Source organism: Populus euphratica, unplaced genomic scaffold (genome assembly GCF_000495115.2).
Source record: "Populus euphratica unplaced genomic scaffold, PopEup_1.0 scaffold6.1, whole genome shotgun sequence".
In the NCBI taxonomy this organism is placed as follows: Eukaryota; Viridiplantae; Streptophyta; class Magnoliopsida; order Malpighiales; family Salicaceae; genus Populus; species Populus euphratica.
The window spans coordinates 2,567,562-2,589,074 of NW_011499849.1; the positions used below are offsets into that span (position 1 = coordinate 2,567,562).

The following is a 21,513-nucleotide window of genomic DNA, read 5'->3' on the forward strand; positions in this document are numbered from 1 at the left end:
CAAATTCACTGAGATTCTCTTCTCTGGTGAAGGAAACTGCCCTGTACACCACCAAAATTACTACTCCAGTATAAAGCGACGATTAAAGAAACTCAAAAAAAAAAAAAAAAAAAAACAGATTGTTTCTTCTTTTTTTTTTTTTTTCCTCCTCTTTCATGGTTTCCGATTCTCGACGAGTCAACTCAGCTGCATCATCACGATCATCCCGATGATCATGATCATCACTAACAAACTACTTCTGTTCCCTCTGTTTGGCTACTCGATTCTGCTAATCCCAATTCGCTTAACGACAGCGCTCCTTATAGCTTCTGTCCCCAAACACAGCCCATTTTGCTTAATCCCAGACATATAACTCCTCACTTCCTCCCTTATCATCTCTTGCATAACTGCCAAAAACTCGGAACTGAAGAACTGTTTCTCATATCCAAATTTAACATTCTGTTGCGCTGTTGGAATTTGCTGCTGTTGCTGCGCAGTAACCGCAGCGGGTGGAGGTGCAACCGGTGTTTGCGTCTGGTTAACAGGACGCGATCGGGATCCGGATCCCGGAGTCTCACAAGTGTTGGATCCAGGCAGAGACAGGCACAGTGAAGTTGGGGGATCTGCAGCTGGAGAGGACACATCAATGGACAAACTTGGTGGAACGAGAGAGGCAGTTCTAGCCAGTGGTCTGTAAACCGGAGATGAGTTCGCACCGGGTGCACTAGAATCGCTCAAATCGGATCCTGAAGGGCTACTCGGGTTCAAGTATAGACCGGAACCAGCCCCGAGACTTGCGGATCTTTTAAGAGGCTGTTGGTGTGTGTCGTCGTTGAAGTCATCAGACATAGAGGAACATTTTCTCTTGAGGGTTGAGTTCCAGTGGTTTTTGATAGCGTTGTCGGTGCGTCCATTGAGGAGGCGAGCGATGGTGGCCCATTTGTTGCCGAAACGAGCATGGGCCCTGATGATTGCGTCATCCTCTTCAGCACTGAACGGTCTGTGCTCGACCTCAGGGGATAGCTGGTTGCACCATCGCAACCTACATGACTTTCCAGATCGACCAGGGATTGATTTGCTTATTAGAGACCAGTTTCTTGGTCCATAGGTTTGGACTAATCTCTGTAACGCCTCATCTTCTTCAGGGCTCCACGGACCTTTAATCCGATCCACATCTTTTCTTGTAGAAGCCATAGATTGATTTAGGGATAAATTAAATCCTAAATTTAAACTGAATAGACAAAATTAAGCTGATAAATAGAGGATATTTTTTTTCTTGTGAAGTGGTGGAGGCGGAGCCTCACCTTGGTTTATATGAAAGAACATGGTAGAAGCGGTAGGGAGAGGTGTATTTATGTGAGGGGCAAGGATGACTGGTTAAGCCGGTTATAATGACCGGTCATAGCCGTTAAACAGTGGGGATTCTTCCTGGCAAGGCAGTTACTAATAAACAGCTGTCAAACTAACACGCGTCGTCACTTCGTTTCTCTAACTTACACGTATTATTATCACGCACTTCCACTCAAAAAAGAAATAACTGGCTTATCTACCGTTTGCATTATACAGCTCGTGAAGTTCACACACAAATATAATAGAGAGAGTGAAAGAGAGAGAGAAACCCGTTAAGCGAACTGAAATTCAAATTTTAAAACTGTAATTGTTTTTTTAGTTATTAGCTAGAATTGAGTGATTGTTTATATTTGTATTTTAAAAATATTTTTAATAAATTTAATTTTTAATTTTTTTAAGTTATTTAAACCTGATAACATTAAAAATAAATTTTAAAAAATAAAAAATATATTTTTCAACAAAAATTACTTTGGAAAAAAATTAATATCACGATACTAAATAGACTTATAAACCTCTGAGCACTAAATAGACTTATAATCCTTTGAGCATGTTTGGTATCGTGACTAGGAGATTATTTGTCTAAAATATTGATTTTTTATTTAAAATTAATTTATTTTCATGTTATTTAAAGTTTTGATATATAAATATTAAAAATTAGTGATGAAGCTAACCCAGATAAGCGACTGTTTTGGAAGTTACACAAAGAGGGGTTAGACTAAAGGGAAAAAACAAACGAGAAGGAAACGTGGGGGTTAAGATAGGAGGCCCGAGAGAGGGGAGATATGAATGGGATTCTTATCTGATCATATGATAAAAGAACATTTAAAAAAAAAATTAAGAAAAAAAAAAAAAGAGGCAAATGAGGGGGGTGGGTTGGGTGACTTTGACCGAGCCAGGCTGGAGAGCATTTACGTGAAAGTATTTTGTTTTAAATTGATTTGAAATGGGTAGGGGTGAAAAGGACGCTCGGAAGTGATGAGCTGGCACATAAAACGACAAAAGTTTGGAAGCAGAATCGGGGGACGAACGGTACTATTGGCCCGTTTGTCTTTACAATCTGATCACCATTTTTAAAAATCTTTTTGATTTTTTTAATTTAAACTTTTTTATATTTTTAAATTTTTTAATATAATATTATTCAAAATATATTTTATTTTTTAATATATTTTCAAACAAATAATATTTTAAAATCTTGCCACTTTGGTTGTGATGTATGCTTCCTTATAATTTGCTTGGTATTATTGTTATGATTATTTTTAAAAATATTTTTATTTTTAAATGTTTTAAAATAATATTTAAAAAAAATTATTTTCAATATTATTATATTAAAATTTTAAAAAAATTAACTTTAAAAAAAAAAAGCATTAGTATTTCCCACCCTCCTAACGGCCTAGTCCCCCACCATCACCACGTGTCAGTCACGCTCCTCTCCTTCCTGAACTGCCAAAACTGACTGCACCGTCCTTTACTTGCTTGCGTTAAGTCGTTCGTTTAATAGTTTTTTGTTCTCTCTCCTCTACGTGGCTTCCTAGTTGCTACATTTTGAATTTTTAAACTGTGAATACGAGTCGGATACCGCCTCTCTTGCGGATCCAAATCTTGGCCTTCTTCCTTGCCAGCCTTGGAATGCATGTCTTCTATTATTTTCTAAAATAATTTGCGCCGAGGGAATCTAAATTCGGAGAGACCATGGCTGCAAGAAGGTTTTTTGGTTTCTTTTTGACAAATAGTTAAACATAACAGTTTTTTAAAAAAAAAATAGAGAGAATATTAATTAAAAACAATTTTTAAAAAAAAATCAAACTCTTGTGCCTGCCTAAAATGAAAAACCCTGGATGTCCTTGGAGACGGAAAAATCTAAGTTTGAGTTTTTGAAGCATGAAAACCTAAATTTCAATTAATTTTTATTTGAAAATATTAAAAAAAATCCTTAAAATCTCAATAAAAATATTTCTACCAGTAAAACAATCTCTAATTAATACAAATATAAAAAATCAACCAAATAAAAAAATTCACAAGCCCTAATGGGCATGCGTGGAAGGAAACAAATTTTGATTAAACTCTTTTCTACAAGAAAAACCATTTGACATCAAATTAATCTTTAATTTAATATCAAAGTATTTTTATACATTTTTCAAATGTGAAAGCAAAGAAAACAAAACAAATCACAGCACACAGAACAAATGTAATGAAACTTGTCATGATAAAATTATAAAGAAATTAAGTTTCATGCTTAAATTGAAGAAAATTAAATTGGTATTTAGTAGCAGCTTGAAAACATATAAAAGTATGATACGCATCAAATTTGATTTTTAAAGGAAAAGAGAATAAAAATTAAATAGCATCATCCAAAAAAATGATCTAATAATGTTTACATGAAGTGAATAAAAACCACATAAAAATAATTAGCAATGAAAACCACCCACGAATCGTACTTAAGAAGCGCATATAAAAGTAATCTTCCAATAAATTTTTTCAATACAGGTATGCACAGTTCAAGTTCCTTAATGAGGTAAATAATTTGGCCCGCGGTCCACGATCCCGTCACTCCCTTCGAAGCTTTATTACAAGGAGAAATAACAGGTAAAAAAATAGAACGGAGGAGAGTAACAATACAGATATGAGAACGACATTGTCCTCCTTTTATAGAAGGATACAGCACATCAATAAAAGCAATTATTAGGTCCAAAAGATAAGGTACTGTTTCACCTGTAGCTATTATTTATTAAAAATACTTTTGTTACAAAATATAATATTTTTAATTTTATAAAATTTATTCTTAATACCGTAACATTAAAACAATAAAAAAAAATTAAAAATAATGATTTTTTTATAAACAAATATATTCTACTTCTTACCTCTCCCGAGAGAGAGAGAGAGATGGCTGGGATTAATTATCATCTTCACCAAAAACTGGGAGAAGGGAAACAGAAGCAGAAAAAAAGAGACTACTAAAGGGAGAAAATAAATACATGATAATAATAAATAAATAAATAAATAAAAGCAAAAAAACAGAAAGCGGAAAGAGGGGGGAAAAGAGCGGGTGTGCTTCTCTTCAGCATCCAGTCGTTTTGAGGGAGACAGCTGTTTAAATCCGCTCCTGACCCCCCCTGCCATTAACCACTATCGTTTCCCCCACGAACCCTCCTCTTACCCAACCCTGTCCTTTAACCGTACTTCCACATGACTTCCTACTTCGAACGAGTACGATGCACGTGTTCCCCGATAAGCACAATTTTTATGATCTTCGCCTCGGAGTTCTTTCCAGGAATATTTTGTTTTTATTTTTCTATATATGGATGCATTTTGGAGATCTGTTAAAAAAATTCACTTTCTTTTAAAAAAATAGCTTCAGAAGTATTTTTTTTCAGATTTTAAATAAGGAGAGAATGCTTCTAATAAAGTATTAAAAAAGTAATTAAAGAGGTATAGTATTTTGTGTTTTAAATAAAAAATATTTATATATGTTAATAAAAATCATTTTACGTGTTTGGTGTTAGTATAAAAAAATAAATTTCTAATTTTACGTGTGTATATGAAATAATAAATTATGACATGTTACTTTTTTATTTATTTAATATCTGAGTGCATGTGATGTTTTAATTTATATAATATTCATTTTTACTGCATTTTTTCCTGCTTTTTGTACGCCCTTTCCAGCTAGTTATTCTTTTACAATATACAGTGACAATACACATTAGAATATTCTAGTTACTTGCATGTGGCTGGGTTTAAATTTCTTTATCTGAGCTAAAAAAAAATTATAGGCATTAATAACATGTTTTACACTATTATTTTTTTAAAAAAATTGCTGAAAACAATTCAATGCCTCTGTTACATCACACAAGAAACTCTTTAAAACTTTTTATTTTATTCTATTTTAGCAATAGGATTCTTTCTTGTAGGAAAACTCATTATTTGAACTCTCTTTTTTTACAAAGAAAAAAGCAAGAATCTCATCTCAAGATAAATATTGAATTGATTGATTTCTAGTGAAATAAACATAATTTTATTTATTTAATTATAATTGACTTCAATTAAAGTTAAAGAAAAAAACAATCGTGAAGAATTGTAAAAAAAGAAGTGCATTTTGAAACGAAGAAGATCTTGTATAAAAATAAATTCAAAGTTAAATGATATATAATAAAATAATCTTTGAAAAATAAACTTGGTGTTTTGATTTAAATAAATTTTAGTATAAAAATTTAAAACAAGGGCTTTATAAAAAAAGTTTGATAGTCAGACCTAGTGATTTTGCTAATTATCTAAGAAATATAGATGCACATGCCTTACAAAGATAAACTTGCATAGACCTACTAGGGTAATCTCAAATAGTTAGCCTATTTATTTTTTTTACGTGTTGGGCAAACAACATGTTAGAAAAACTTTTTTGAAAAAATAACTAGATGGTGTACTATTAACACTATAGTGAGTGTGTTGTCTTTGATTCAGTCATTGGACATTTTAGGTGGCTAAAAAATCAAATCTTTGACCTTTTATATTAAAATAATTAATTTTTACACCAAAATAATAAAAAAATAAATTTATAACTTCAAAATAGCCAAAAATAATTAAGTCGATGAAGGTATTTTTTATTCTAACTTGTTAATACTAAAATGTATACTTTTTATTGTTAAACTCATGTCAATTAACAAACACTTTTTAAATGCTTTTTTGTTTTAAGATGACTCTTCTTTTTTTTCTTTTTTTCACTTGAGAACTAAATGTAAAAATTTTACTTAAAATTTAAAAACCTTATGAAAAAACAATTAAAAATGAAAAAAAAAACTTTGAGAACTAAAAAAGGCTCCTCAACCACTGTATTAAAAAAAAGCATGGAAACTTGTTTTGTATTTAATTTTAGTCCTTGGAGTTTTAATTATACTTAATGAAAAAAACTAAATTTAATATTATCAAATCAAGCATTGATTTAATGTCAGGGTCTTTTTTCAGTATTACAAAAAACCTTTGCAAATGTAATCAAAATAAATCATCAATTCTAACCCTAAATAAACTAAATTTAGAAGTATCATATTAAGAAAGATAATAAAGAATAAAAAAAAAGAGTCAAAAGAAAAAAAGAAACACATTGTTTCAATTCATGGTCTTTTGTGTATGGAGGAACAATATTTTTTCGGCATCTCTTAAGTTTTTATTAAAAGAATCTATTATAAAAACAGGATATAACAATAAAAAAAATATTTTTAATGTTCACCAAACATCAAAAACCAAAAAGTGTATGATAGCAGGTGGTATTTTTAAAAAGGCAATAACTTAAAATATTATTTTTCATCTAATTTCTTACAAAATAATCAAGCATTAAAAAAAATATGCCTTTTTTTAATACAATCAAATATTGAGAAGTATTTCAATTTTTCAGAAATGTTTTTTTACATGAAATTAATTTTCTAACAATATACGAGGTATTAGCCTTTAAGTTCTTCTTTGCAAGAATAAAGGCCCAGTTTAATGGAAACTTGTCCTAGTTCAAGGGCTGCTATAAAATCCAGTTATGTTTTTAATCCCTATAATTTGATATCTTATCCCTTTATTTATAATATATCATATTTATTCTGAAAAATTAAAAATTATTCTGGATGAAATTGTTTCGGATTGAAATTCTTTTCGGTTTTATCTTTCGAATAAGTACTTTGTTTTTACTGTTCTAGTAAAAAAAACTTATTCTATGAGGCTATAATATACACAAAATGTTAGAAATTCTTTTCGGTTTTATCTTTCGAATATGTAATTTGTTTTTACTGTTCTAGTAAAAAAAAAACTTATGCCCCTCCCCAACCAATAATTAATTTGAATATCGTAGGCCTAACAAACCAATTACCAAGTCCTAAACGAGACATTAATTATCAGTATCGAGCACTAATTTTTTAATTTCTTCCATGGTTAATTTAAACAACATTCTATCTCATATTGTTAGTTTAATGTCCATCTTTAATAAATTAATACGAGAGTAATGCTAAATATTAAAAAAATTAACAAAAACAAATCCATAATAGATATGTATAGTTGAATACACGTGACCTCCAAATAAGCCTTATTTTAAAATCGTAATCTTTTTATAGTTTTTTTATCATATATATTTTTAATATATTTAACATCAATTTAAAAAGAATCTATTATAAAAACAGGATATAAATGATACAGCACGTGTATATAAATGATACATTCATTAATAGTTATAAACTTAAATACAATGGACCTTGCCCTTTAAAAAAAATCCTCAAAAAATCATGATCTCAAGCAATGTATTTAAATCTAACTTTAATAAACTTAATCTTAAAAAAAAAACCCAACCTAGAAACAAAGTTAAATCCTCGTGGACTTAGCCTTGAGAAAGACCCAATGTTGTAAGCTTAGTTTTTGAGAAAAATCAAGCTCTGTCAAGCTTAATTTATGGAAAGAACTTTGCTTTTATGGGCTCGACTTTAGAGAAGAATCCAATTTTCATGATTCTAGTTATATTTTAGATCCCATTTTTTTATACCTTTAAATATATAAAAATATTTTAAAAACTTAATGTATTTCTATTAACATTAATATTATGCAAATAATAATATATAAAAATCCTTTAAAGATCTACTATATTTCTATAATATTAATACTTGTATAAAAAATATTTATCATCTTTTAATATTATTAGAATAAAATTATACTCTAACCATTACTCTTCTCACAAAGTGCAAAACTTACACATTATAAATATTTAACGTATTTTTAAAGTTTCAGGTTCTAAATTTTTATTCTTCATTACAAGTTTAATTTTAGAGTTTTTTTTTTTAAGTATCATAATCTTTACTTTAAATTAAACATGTAATATTATTTAAATTAATTAAATAAAATCTTTTACAGATATTAGTTATATTGATTTACTAAACATTAAACACAACCACTTTAATTAAAAAAAAATCATATTACCATAACTAAAAAAAGTATCACATTACCCATCAATTTTTTTGCACAACATAATGGCCACCATCCGTTCGAAAATGTATCGTGTTCCTACATGTAAAAACAAAAGATTCGGTGAATTTGATAGCTCACTGTTGGAAACAAATGTTTAATTTGGGCTGCGTAAATAGCTAGGAAATATCTGGTTTCATGTTCTTGGAGGTACTATCGGAGACCAACAAGCCTACAATGCGATTATGTCCACCAGCATTATTAGCATTGGCTCTGTTCCGTGTGGTGAGGATAACCATTGAGCAGAGAGATGGTCCCGACGGTTGGCATGCTTAAGGCTTGCCTTTTAGCAACAACTATAATGCTTTGGATTCCTACAATTGTGCCATTGGTTTTTTATGAGACATTTGTAGGAAGTGTCAGTGTACGTGAGAAAGTGCTCGCTTCCTTCGAAGGACAGATAATTACGGATTAATCAGGCAATTAAGGAATGATTAAGGGATCTGAGATTGCCATTTGGCAAGGCACGTGGTTTGGAACGAGGGAGGATGTTTCCTCTCGTTCAAGCTCATGATTTAAGTATAGCCATTGGATTAAAAAAAGATAATTAAGGTTGCAAAAAAGAAAAGAAAAAAAAAAAGGTAAAGCAAAGCTTCCATTGACAGTGCCCAAAAGGCAAACCTACGGATCCAAACAGATCAAGAGGAAAAAAAAAATTGTTTCTATAATTTAAAGCAAGTGGCTTCGTGCCTCGTTTGAATCCACAAGACGCTGAGGAGAAAAAGGTCCCAGAGGATTGTGCACGTGGGAGAAGAAAAATAACCCAGGATTTAGTCCCCAGCAAAACTAATATATGTCCTTGCCATTCACTATTCAAAACCCGAACAATTTATATGTTAGATAAAAACAAATATGAAAGCAGGGTGGTTATAAAGAGAATTTGCTAACTTAACTGCTGTCTAGTTAAGTTGACCGTTGCAGATGTAATTGAAAATATACTGTAATGATTATTTTTTAAAGTATTTTTTGTTTGTTAAAAAATATTTTTAATAAAAGTAAATAAAAATAATATGAAGATATTAAAAAAATTATTTGAAATAAAAAAACTTAATTTATTTTAGAACACACTCTTAAAAACACAAAAATTAAAATCACCGTCTGCTCAATCTATGTATGAATTATTGGGGTGCCACCCAGAACAATGAGGGTTCTATTTCTTATTCTCAGCCGGGCAATTAATTCGTGTGGAAACTAGCACGGACACGTAGACAAATCGATGATGACTGAACGTCCGACAGCTGACGGCTGACAGTGCCACGCTTAATCTGTTAGGAGTGGGTTGTGGGTTAGTTTTGTCGGTTTTGTGTGACGTTGCACATGAGACCAAACAAACACTGTAACTGAGCTCAGTGCAAGCATTTGAAAATCTGTTGCCACGTCAATAGCATGCCAGCTATAACACACTTAAATGTAAACCCGAGTTCCAAGAGAATCAAACTCTTGGGATTCGTAAAGGGGCGTCGGGTAGGGTCCTCCAACCATGATTTTCCGCTGCATGCATCCATCGTACGATGCGTATCACGTCTGCATTGTCAGCGTGTGGTCTTGTTTTATTCGTACGGATTGTTCTCCCTCTAACTGTTTGTTTTACTACTTCTCGTTCTTTTAACTTCGACATTACAAGCCTCTCTCTGGATTGTCCTATGTCCATGTCCTGTCCACTGTACTTTTGAGATGATATGACATTACTGAAGAAGATATAGCCTGGATACATTATGCGTGTGGTCTAACTGATATATTTACATTTACATTTCATTGAAACAATTCTTGTTTCAAGGAAAGGTTTGAAATGCACTTGAGTTCGTAGCATGATGGGGAGAGGGACTTGTTTCCTTGTTTTATATTTAGGTTTGATTATTTTTGTGTATGTTTATTATTTTCATTACGTTTGATTTGTTTATTAAGACTCGTAGAGTACTCAATAAATTTAAAAATTAATTATAATATATGTAAGTTGGTTTAAATATTTCTAATTATATATAAATTTTTTTGAAATACCATGATTAGTTTGCTATTTTAATACCATGATAATAACATATCTGATTATTAAATCGGTTTTAAATTTTTACAATAATTCTATAAGAAGTCTGTTTTAGGCTCGCAATTGTTTTGCTGAATTGATCATTGGATTTTTCAGGATTATATTTTGAACACTAATATAATATTACGATGGGAGCATGGAAATTCTGTCTATAGAGTGACGCGTCAATAATGTAAACATAATTGCCAACAAGATTTCCACCAATAAATTTAAATATACTAAAATCTGACCGTTCTCTCTTCCCTTGTTTCTTCATCTTTATTTCTTAAAAAACTCACCACTAGCTCCCTTACAAATCCAACCACGCAAACCCAACATATGTTCATATATAAAGTGTGAAAATAAAATTTACCACCATATAGTGATTATGACGATGCATCTATTTAGAAAATACTATAATTAATAAAAAATACTTGAATTAATTTGTCTATGAAAAATCATATATTTCATACAAAATACATTAGAAGTAATGATCAGCTAAACTCCAACTTTTAAAAAAATACAAGAGATTGTGAACATAAGAATGAATTAAAATTACCTAAATGAAAGTTCACATAAAATTATTTTAAATGAAAAATTAAATATAGATGTGATTAAGTTTTTTAAACTTCTATGTTTCTTTTTTTATGGTCAATGATTATTAACTTTAACCATGTTTTTTCTTCTACTGTTAATGATTATTAACTTTAACCAAGAGTTTAATATAAAAATCAATATTGCTAAATTAAAATTCCTACCTTTTTAATCATGCTTTATCAATACATATATCTTTTATATTAAGCAAGATGATAAGTATAGAAAAATCTATAATAGTTAGATTTTTATAAAAAATTTAACTTTTAATGAAGTTGATTAAAAGTTTAAAGTTAATTATTATAATAAATTATAATAGATTATAGAATTGTGTAATGTTATAGGTCTCGAGATATAATATTTTTATTCAAATACTATTAATATGATATTGATAAAAAAAATTAAAATAGATTTTCATCATAAATACTATTAATATGATATTGATAAAAAAATTAAAATAGATTTTCATTTGATTGAAATAAATAAAAGAGATAGATTTTGTAACATTAATAAAGTTTTTATTTTTGTCAAACAATACTAACAAATATATTACACATACATTTATTTATTTAGAAAGGATCATAATAAATTTGATTTTTTTAAAAGATAACTAATCAAATCTATAAATCATGTATGAGTTATTGATTATGATAATAATACAGTAATTAAAGAAAATGGTGCATTTTAAATTGATGAGTTAATTAATTTTTTTCAAATTGCTTCATTACTAATTACAAGTTTTGATGGATAATGAACGGTAAAATCTGATTTTTAATGTGCAAATAATCTATTAACATTAAATCAGTACTGGAATTGTTGATGAAATGACGATCCTTGATAATAAACTCCTCGACGACATGTTTTCATTCAAAATTTTATCAGGAATTAAAATACTGACATAGTTTTTCCCTAAACGCCACCGAAACACCCCAACGATGTTTTCTAATTTTATAGTAGTTGGTGGTTTAGGTGGTCAAAATGTTCAAGACCACCATGAAGTGCCTGGTTTTGTCTGTGATTATTGAGATTTAATCGGAGTTCTGCTCTGCGAGTGTTTAGCCTCTTTTTCTTTTTTTTTTTGGTGATTATTGAGATTTAATCGGAGTTCTGTTCTGCGAGTGTTTAGCCTCTTCTTCTTCTTTTTTTTTTCGTTGGAGAGAATGAAATACTTGGGGGCTAACATCGCAACTAAGTTTAGAATTACAAAGCTGTCCAAATCAAGCTTACCCCTTGATGCTTTTAGTTGTTGAATGATTCTCTTCCATTTCATAGATGGTTCGGAAGCAACAATTTTTTGAGATAAACATGCCCTTTGATGTGCAATTAACGTAACTGGGTATCCATAAAATCTCTAGACTTCCGATCGGGTAGTTAGCAATGTAGAGTGACAGCCTCGACTACGTGGTCGACATTGACTCTCAATTTCATTGCAACGTCATCTGACTCATTGTGATCACGGGCCATCACTCTCTAGCAGACAACAACCCACCGATGCAGAGGCAGATCTTTCAATTCAATGACGTTGCGTCCACTTTTCACCGCCCTGTCTTAACATTTAGACTCCAGCGTTCGCTGTCATAGAATCTCATGCCTGCCCTTTGAAACTCTCTGAATTTTCTTGCATTGAACAAATCTAAATATTAGCTTTTAGGTTGATCTAAGCTAGCATTTTGCATCATTTCTCCGAATGACCACTTGAGAAAAAACGAAATACAAGGACAAAGGAAAGGTCGAAAATGATTAAGAGCGATAACTCCTGGTTATCGTGCTTCAAGTTCTAATCCAATTAGAAGAGGTGAGGGTCCAATTTTTTAGGAATTGATTTCTCAAAATAAACTCTGAAAATTATGAGGAGAAAAATAGTAAAGATGGATTCATTTCGGGTCGTCCTTTGAAATCATCCAACTTGTTGATGCTAGACGTCATTTGACTCCGCTTGTAATCGCTGGTATTGGAAATTATTTGCTAGTTTTGTGACTTCTTGGGGGAGCATCTTTGTCCACGTGGTCAATACAGTGATCAATCAAGTGGATTGCAACTAACCTTGTGTTCATCCTGGGTTTTATTAATCAAATATTTAGCTATAATTCAATAGTTCAATCAAGTGGATTACAACTAACCTTGTGTTCATCCTGGATTTTATTAATCAAATATTTAGCTATAATTCAATAGTTCAATCAAGCGAATGATCTACTGAAATCAACAAAAGTCTTCTGGGTGCCCACCAAATATGCAGTTTCGCAGCTATACATCTTCTAGAATTATGTTGCGTCTCGGCTTTAGAAACTAGACAATTTTGAATCAAGTCAAGAGGGCTTGGACTGGAGCCACTTGCTGCCCTGATGCTACGGACATTAGGGGTCAAAGAGCGGCCAATAATTTGATAGGTGGACCCGCTAGAGATAAAACCATCCACAGGAAGGCGAGGCATGCTTGTGGTTGCTGGGATGTCCGTCCAAATGTGGCCTCAATTTTTTAACACGTTCAGTTTCTTACTCTGATAGGGTTCCGTTGTCTTTGTTTAGCAGCAGAAATGACTCCAAGATTGACTCGAGAAATAAAACGTACTGCAAACCTCAAGTTTTCCGAGTCTGTCCATTTACTTACTAACACCAGAAGGGATTTGATTGTTAAATTGAATAAACAGGAATTATGCGTTCGAGTTTGGACTCATTTCAATGACCTCTTTCTATTTTGTCTTTGATAATATATTTTAAACCTAGGTGAGCCCGCCCAATCTTATCCCCAAGTTAAAGTTCTAGCCCACAAAGACAAAACTTAATGGGCCGCATAAGACCAGTTAAACCAAGATGAATTTTTGTCCATTTTGAACATGAACCTACATGTATCTCCTCCTCCAAATCTTTGTCCTCTGCTGCAGTTGAAGAAATATTCATATTCAATACTTTGATTTGGATGCTGTAGAGTGCAAAAAACAGGAGATTCGTGACATTTGAGGACGTAGCTAGCTAATTATTCGTTGTCAGTAGCATGGGCTTTTAATGTTGGGACATCCCAAAACTACATAGAGGAGGGAAATGGTGTTAGTCGAATTCTAATGCTAGGAGAGACTAAGTTGATGATTTCCCCTATTTTTCCAAGAGGCCATGACCTAACTTGTCCCAAGGTAAAATGAGACACTCCTGATCCTTTCCCTCAGGCTTAGCATTTCAATATCAATTTTAAAAGCAACTAACAAGCGACGGGATTCAAAGTCCGAAAATACTTTAGCTCAAATATATCTCAAACTAGTATATTTAACATTAAGAGTGGGAGATATTTTTAATAATATTATTAAATCTAGAAAAGTAATTAAATCTTGAAATTTCTTGATGTAACTTTTTATTTAGTGCAAATTTTCAATTAAATCCAAGCTAGATGTTGTTTTGCATTTATAATTATTATAGAGACCTAACTTTCCAAAAAAAATAAAAACAACAGTAACCTTAATCAATTAATTATAGAAAAAAAAATTAAATTTATTGTTTCCAATTAGTAGTATTGTTTCCAATCATACTAATTTATCTAGATGGATATTCTAAACCTGAATTAATATTTTTAAATTCACAATCCGTGATATTGAAAAATTGAATCCAATTAAGAATTTTAATTATCAACTAATTTAATGTTAAATAATAAAATTAAAAAAAATTCAAAACAAAAAACTAACCAAAGCAAAAATAAAATAAAATGAGCATCAACTTTGATGAAAAGAGAAAAAAAATGAAGGGGTGAAATTAAAAAAAAAAACATGTTAGAAAACTATATTCAAAAAATCAAAAGAATAAGGTTTAAATCTGATAAATATAAAATTTAAAAGACGATGCAATTAAAAACGAAACAAAACTCAATAAATAAAATAAATAAAAAGAAAACGAGGGATAAATTAAAAAAAAAAGACTTGAATGGCTTAAATAAAAATATAGAGGGCCAAAATGAATTTCTAATAAAAAAAAAGATGTTTCAATAAATAAAATAAATAAAAAGAAAACAAGGGATAAATTAAAAAAAAAAACTTGAATGGCTTAAATGAAAATATAGAAGGCCAAGATGAATTTCTAATAAAAAAAAAAAAGATTGCGATGCATCGAAAGTCCAATGACTATATACTCACATAGAAAAAGAGAAAAAGATAAGATAAATTAAATAATATGGTGTAATAATATTTTTGACCATAAAAATCAATTTCACTACTGTATATATAACATTTTATATTTTTAATTTTGAAAACACGAATCAACCCTTACAAGCCAAACATTATTACAAAAAAATCATTTTAAAATTATAAATTAACCCCTTAAGTCATGCTTTTGAAAAATTGAATCCAGGAGTAATAAAATAATTATATTGCAGCAAAAGACATAAATGTCCAAAAAGGCTTGAGAAATGATTATTGGCTTTTAAGGTTAGCAAATTCATTTTATTATGCAAGAGAATAATGACAAACAAACTAAAGGAAAAAACCATTTTACTCTTAAAAAAGCAGTTCATTGAAAGTTTTTGAAAGTGCAAAAACATCGTATGTTTTAGCTTACCCTTTCATGAACGCATAAGCCCAAATATATGAATAATTTAGTCTCACTTGTCAGGCGAATCAAATCAAGGATGGGATGTTTGATAAATTATCTGTATGGTTTCTCTCACATCGATTTTCTTTTCAAATTCCAATTAATTATACTATTAATTCTGTCAAATAGCATTAATATTTATATGAAGGGATGATCTAATGATAGAAAAACCGTGGTCGTGACTCGTGACACCCAGCGCTTTAATTAACATGAAAAAGAAGCCAGAAGAAGAAGATCGGACTCTCAAATGAATTAAGAGCGCAACACTAGTTAGCTGTTCCACCTGAACGCTTCATTACCAACAGCAATTAAATAAAATTAAAACAGAAAAAAAAACTGCTAGATTTATTTTTTTAGATTCGATGCTCAAATACCATTTCTTTTCTAACTCTAAGATACTTTCAACCTTTCAGCATATATACAAAGCCCGTTTCAGTCAACCTTTAAGCCCAAATATACCTTTTAGCCCAAATATATCTCAAACACAGTATAATAATAATTTTAGATAATCTTGGTATTTGTAACTGAAAACTCAAACTCATTTTAAAAATAGCTCTTAGATGCAATTTAAACACATATGTTTCACTTACAATGGGACAGGTTCTTACTTTCATGTTCCGATTTATTATTTAATTTGTCGGATGGCAGTGGAGGTATATATAATCCAGGGCGGTGACTCCTAACGAGAACTCTCTTTTGTTTCCCCATGCCGTGCTGGTCTTGTGCTTGGATAGAGCTCTACCCTTTAAAAAGTCCAGCATTGCTTCTAGCCATTGAAAAATAGTGTTAGTGTGTGTGAAAATAGTAAAATCATGGTTTTTAAATATAGGTTTTGTTTAAGTTATCTGGGTACGTCGTAATTTTTTTTATAAATTAAAATAATATTATTTTAAATAAATAATAAATAAATAATAAATAGATTACAACCGGACTATTCAGTAAATCAAGTGATTTTTTAACTTTTTTATTTTTTTAATTTCCATTTAGTTTTAGCCTTAGCTTATCCGTTCCTGAATCAACTTCTAAATCAGATTTTGAAATATTTTTTACACGATACTATACCTTATCCGTTCCTGAATCAACTTCTAAATTAGATTTTGAAATATTTTTTACACGATATTGAACACACTTAATTATGTAAAAATAATAACAAATAGATGACATGTATCCATTATCCATATGTTTTTTTCTTTAATATAAATATTATTATAGTTGGGCTTGGACTTGAGCAAGGTACTCTTAAAGCCCAATAACTTTTTTTTTTAAGGAAAATTGAAAAATATGTTAGAACAAATAAAAAACACATAAAATATGTATAATGCAGTGAAAACTGAGAAAAGATTTTCAAATTTGTATCCTAAGCATAGCATGCACCAAACTCTGTATAACGGTAAACTAGATATTATCTTATTGCAAATTATTCCGCCTTATCCTATAGAATCAAGTGGAGGCAGAGACAAGAACTTCTATCATGTCGACCAAACCAAACGCAAAGCATTCATGCCCCTCACGCACCATCTCGTGTCATCTTGTCTCTAAAGTCTCGTCCTATTCGTCTTGCTTCTCAACCAAGCGCTACTTTATTAAGAAATAGCTCTAATTCATTTTATTTTATTTTTCAACCAATTTAATTTTATTGGATCCCTTGTGTTTATATCTATTTGGTACGTAAAACCTTGTGAAAAAAACTATCAAATTTCAAATGTTATTTGAATTTTTTTTCAACGACGAGAATATATATAAAAAACAATTCAAGAAATAAAAATATTAATTCTTTTTCTAAAAAATCACAATTCTGGAAATGTTCAAGAATATAAAATTAATATTCTTTGAACAAAACAAAGTTTTCAAAATGTTAAGAAATAAGATAGATTCTGAAAACATCCTTAACATTTTGAGAACATCCAATGATTAAAAATTTCGAAAAAGTTGAATATTATCAAGCACAAAATGTAAGAAATGTCCAGTCATATAACTTTTAAAGTTGTGTTTGGAGTTTTTAAACTCCGAAAATCTCTATTTTAACTTATTTTAATTTAAAAATATTCTAAAAATTTCTATAAAGTTATTTCCGAGCTTAAAGGAACATTTAATCTGTTTAAAAACAGTAAATCAAACGAATCACAACAAGATTCATGGATTTCAATCTACTTTTATAGGGCACAACCTAATCAAATACACAAATAGGGGGTCGTGGTTGCCTACCAATCCAATCTTCTATTTTTGCTCACTTGTCAGCTTCAAAGACACTAGCCAATCAATAGCCGCTATTGCATATACCCATCCATCAAACTCACACTCGATTCTCCTCCACTTCACAAACACTTCTGCTACTACTGTGCAGTCAACGTGAATCCAACACTCATTTGATTTCACGACTCCTACACAGACAGCAGGCCGAGGCAAATGGTGACTACATCTTCTTTAAACTTGGTGTTTACTCCCACAAAACCGACACCTCTCTCGTGGAAACACTCTTTTCCCTCACCTTTCACAACAGCCAACTGTACCCACCGCCAAAATAGAAAAGCATATAGATTCGTTGTCTTTGCCACTTTATTGGCTGACCCCAAGCCCACAGTTCTCGTCGCCGAAAAGCTCGGAAAAGCTGGTCTCGAGCTACTAAAGACATTTGCGAATGTTGACTGCTCTTACAACCTGAGCCCTGAGGAGTTATGTACTAAGATTTCACTTTGTGATGCGTTGATTGTGAGAAGTGGGACTAAGGTCACCCGCGAGGTTTTTGAACGTTCAGGCGGCAGACTTAAGGTTGTGGGTCGGGCTGGCGTTGGTATTGATAATGTTGACTTGTCGGCTGCCACGGAACATGGGTGTTTGGTGGTTAACGCGCCGACGGCTAATACGATTGCGGCTGCTGAGCATGGGATTGCTTTGCTTACTGCTATGGCCAGGAATATTGCTCAAGCTGATGCCTCTATTAAAGCTGGTTTGTAAATTAATATTTTTATTTTATTATGATTATGATTTTTTCATACTTCATTTAGTCATTTATTCGAGCAGGTGGCTTGGTTTACCATTGTAGGTTGAATTTTGTTCTTTGGTATGTTCTCTCAATTCTTTGTTCAATTTGTTTCTGTTATAATGATTAAAGTGGATTTGCTTATTTAAACCTTACTGCATGGTTAGTGAAAATTTGGAGGATGATGTGATTTGATAATTTTTTTTTCCAGAGGATTGGCTTTTCTGATGTGATCAAAATTGTTGAGATTTAGCAAATTGGTTCTGTTTTGGCCATATCCTTCATCAATAGCTGAGTAATTTCCAAACAATAGCTTAGCATTTCTCTGTATCAACCAATTTTTCAAATTCTATGGTAATGACTCATTTTGCATGAACATTAATCATGTTAATAAAATAACTAGTTAATTTATTGTATCTATCCAGGCAAGTGGCAGAGAAGCAAATATGTTGGGGTTTCACTCTTGGGGAAGACGCTTGCTGTCATAGGGTTTGGAAAGGTTGGTTCAGAGGTTGCTCGGCGTGCCAAAGGTCTTGGCATGCATGTGATTGCACATGATCCTTATGCCCCTGCAGACCGTGCCCGCGCTATAGGTGTGGATTTGTTGACTTTCGAAGAAGCTATATTGATAGCAGATTTCATCTCCCTACACATGCCTCTTACCCCTGCTACATCAAAAATCTTCAACGATCAGGCTTTCTCCCGGATGAAGAAAGGAGTTAGAATTGTTAATGTTGCTCGTGGAGGAGTGATCGACGAGGAAGCTCTAGTTAGAGCTCTGGATTCTGGGATTGTTTCTCAGGTTGTTTTCTTCACCAAGTCCTCATTGCATTATTCGTGTTTTCTTCACCAAGTCCTCATTCGTGCAGGCAGCACTTGATGTCTTTACAAAAGAGCCCCCTCCAAAAGACAGCAGGTTGGTGCTGCATGAAAACGTGACAGTGACTCCTCATCTTGGTGCTAGCACTACAGAAGCTCAAGTATGCATGACCATCTATTTAGGCTTCTGGTTTGCATCTCATTTTCATCATCTTGCATAATGGTTATGAGATTTAACCAGGAAGGTGTAGCCATTGAAGTAGCGGAAGCTGTTATTGGAGCTTTAAAAGGGGAACTTGCTGCAACTGCGGTAAACGCGCCAATGGTTCCTGCTGAGGTTATCATTTCTTTCAAACCTTTAATCCCTCACCAACATTTCACTACGGATAATGTATGCATGCCTTTGATGAATCAAAGTGGAAATACCTCAAGTCTTAGCTTTCCACCATTTTTATGTGATGTTTATGGATATGATATTATTAGTTGAAGGATTGTGACCTCTCTGCTTTTGATCATGGTGCAGAGGACTTGTTCCCTTTGCTCATGTTTATTTACTTGGTATATTATTAATTGAAGGACTGTGACCTCTCTGCTTTTGATCATGGTGCAGAGGACTTGTTCCCTTTGCTCATGTTTATTTACCTAGTGTAAGGCGGAGAGTCTGATGTTTTTCTCCTCTGATTATTTTTGTTCATTACAGGTTCTTGCAGAACTTGCACCGTTTGTCACTCTGTCAGAAAAGCTTGGCAGACTGGCAGTGCAACTGGTTGCCGGTGGAAGTGGTGTACAATCAGTAAAGGTGACTTATGCTTCTGCCAGAGGTCCAGATGATCTCGACACTCGGCTTCTTCGTGCAATGATTACCAAGGGTCTGATTGAGCCTATCACCAGTGTTTTTATTAACTTGGTAAATGCTGACTTCACAGCTAAGCAGAGAGGACTGAGGATAACAGAAGAGCGATTTCTGTTGGATGGTTCACCTGAGAATCCACTTGAGTTCATCCAGATTCAAATTGCCAATGTGGAATCTAAATTTGCCACTGCAATTTCTGACTCTGGTGAGATTAAAGTCGAGGGAAGAGTGAAAGACGGGAAGCCCCACCTCACCAAGGTAGGCTCATTTGGTGTTGATGTGAGCTTGGAAGGCAGCCTCATACTTTGCAGGCAGGTTGATCAACCAGGTATGATTGGCAGTGTGGGGAATATCCTTGGCGAGGAGAATGTAAATGTAAGTTTCATGAGTGTTGGCAGGATCGCTCCACGAAAACAGGCAGTGATGACTATTGGTGTGGATGAGGAACCTAGCAAAGAAGCGCTAAAGAGAATCGGGGAAATACCAGCAATTGAAGAATTTGTGTTTCTTAAATTGTAGTGCGCACAATTCCATCATTCTTGAAATGTATTTTAATGTTTATGTTTCAAGTTTTTTTTTTAAAAATAAAATGCCATCAAGATACTACATTGATTTGGAATGATTTAAAAAGTTTATTATACATTATTCATATTTTATAACAGTGTTTAAGTAACCATACAATTGAAAAATGAGATTAACCTGTTCTGAGGAATTAGTATTCAAGTATATTATAAATTAAAACGTTTACTATTTTTTTTTTTGTTAATTAAGAGATATATATAATAAAATTATATATTGCCATATTAGAGTGAGGTATAATATTAATATTGCTTCGTGATTCTATGGATGGATTATGAATTTAGCTTTTAAATGAAATCGACGTTGCAAATTTTTATCCGAGAGACAAGAAGAAAACGAAAATTCCGACCAAGAACTTGTCGCGCAACTATTAACAACCTATGGAATAAGTCCTCTAACAAACGATCCTTTCATTTAAGTCCCAGATATATTTTGATGTTACCCAACTGCTGGCTTAAATTATGAACCCTAATCAATGAATGGTGGGATACATGGGTGAATTTTAACTAGAAGGGGGACTAATTATAGAAATGGTTTGTTAAGGAAGGGGATTAGGATAGTTTTTAGGTTATGATTTAAAAAAAAATAAAAAATTTATTTTAGTTGCGATTTTAAAATAGTAGTCATAAAAAATTGTTTTAGGTTAAAATTTTTGTGAGATAAATTTTTGTATGCAAGATAAATAAAAAAAATAGATCTTTGTAAATAAAAAAGATGTTATTCTATCTTTCATAAAATAAAAAATTTAAAATACAAGTATATACAAGATACTATAAAAAAATATAAATTATTT

At 31.8% G+C, this 21,513-nt stretch overlaps 2 protein-coding genes across 2 annotated transcripts; one reads left to right on the forward strand and one right to left on the reverse strand.

Moving 5' to 3' along the window:
- Positions 1-1,312, reverse strand: LOC105120594 (transcription factor MYB44-like). The gene has a single exon (XM_011018849.1). The coding sequence runs from the start codon at positions 1,171-1,173 to the stop codon at positions 256-258; it is 918 nt and encodes a 305-aa protein (XP_011017151.1). The 5' UTR covers positions 1,174-1,312; the 3' UTR covers positions 1-255.
- Positions 1,313-17,594: 16,282 nt separating this feature from the next.
- Positions 17,595-20,753, forward strand: LOC105120595 (D-3-phosphoglycerate dehydrogenase 3, chloroplastic-like). Its single transcript, XM_011018851.1, has 5 exons — positions 17,595-18,436; positions 18,895-19,271; positions 19,339-19,449; positions 19,530-19,625; positions 19,989-20,753. Exons 1-5 carry the CDS (start codon positions 17,896-17,898, stop codon positions 20,658-20,660), a joined length of 1,797 nt encoding a protein of 598 aa, XP_011017153.1. The 5' UTR covers positions 17,595-17,895; the 3' UTR covers positions 20,661-20,753.
- Positions 20,754-21,513: the final 760 nt, after the last annotated feature.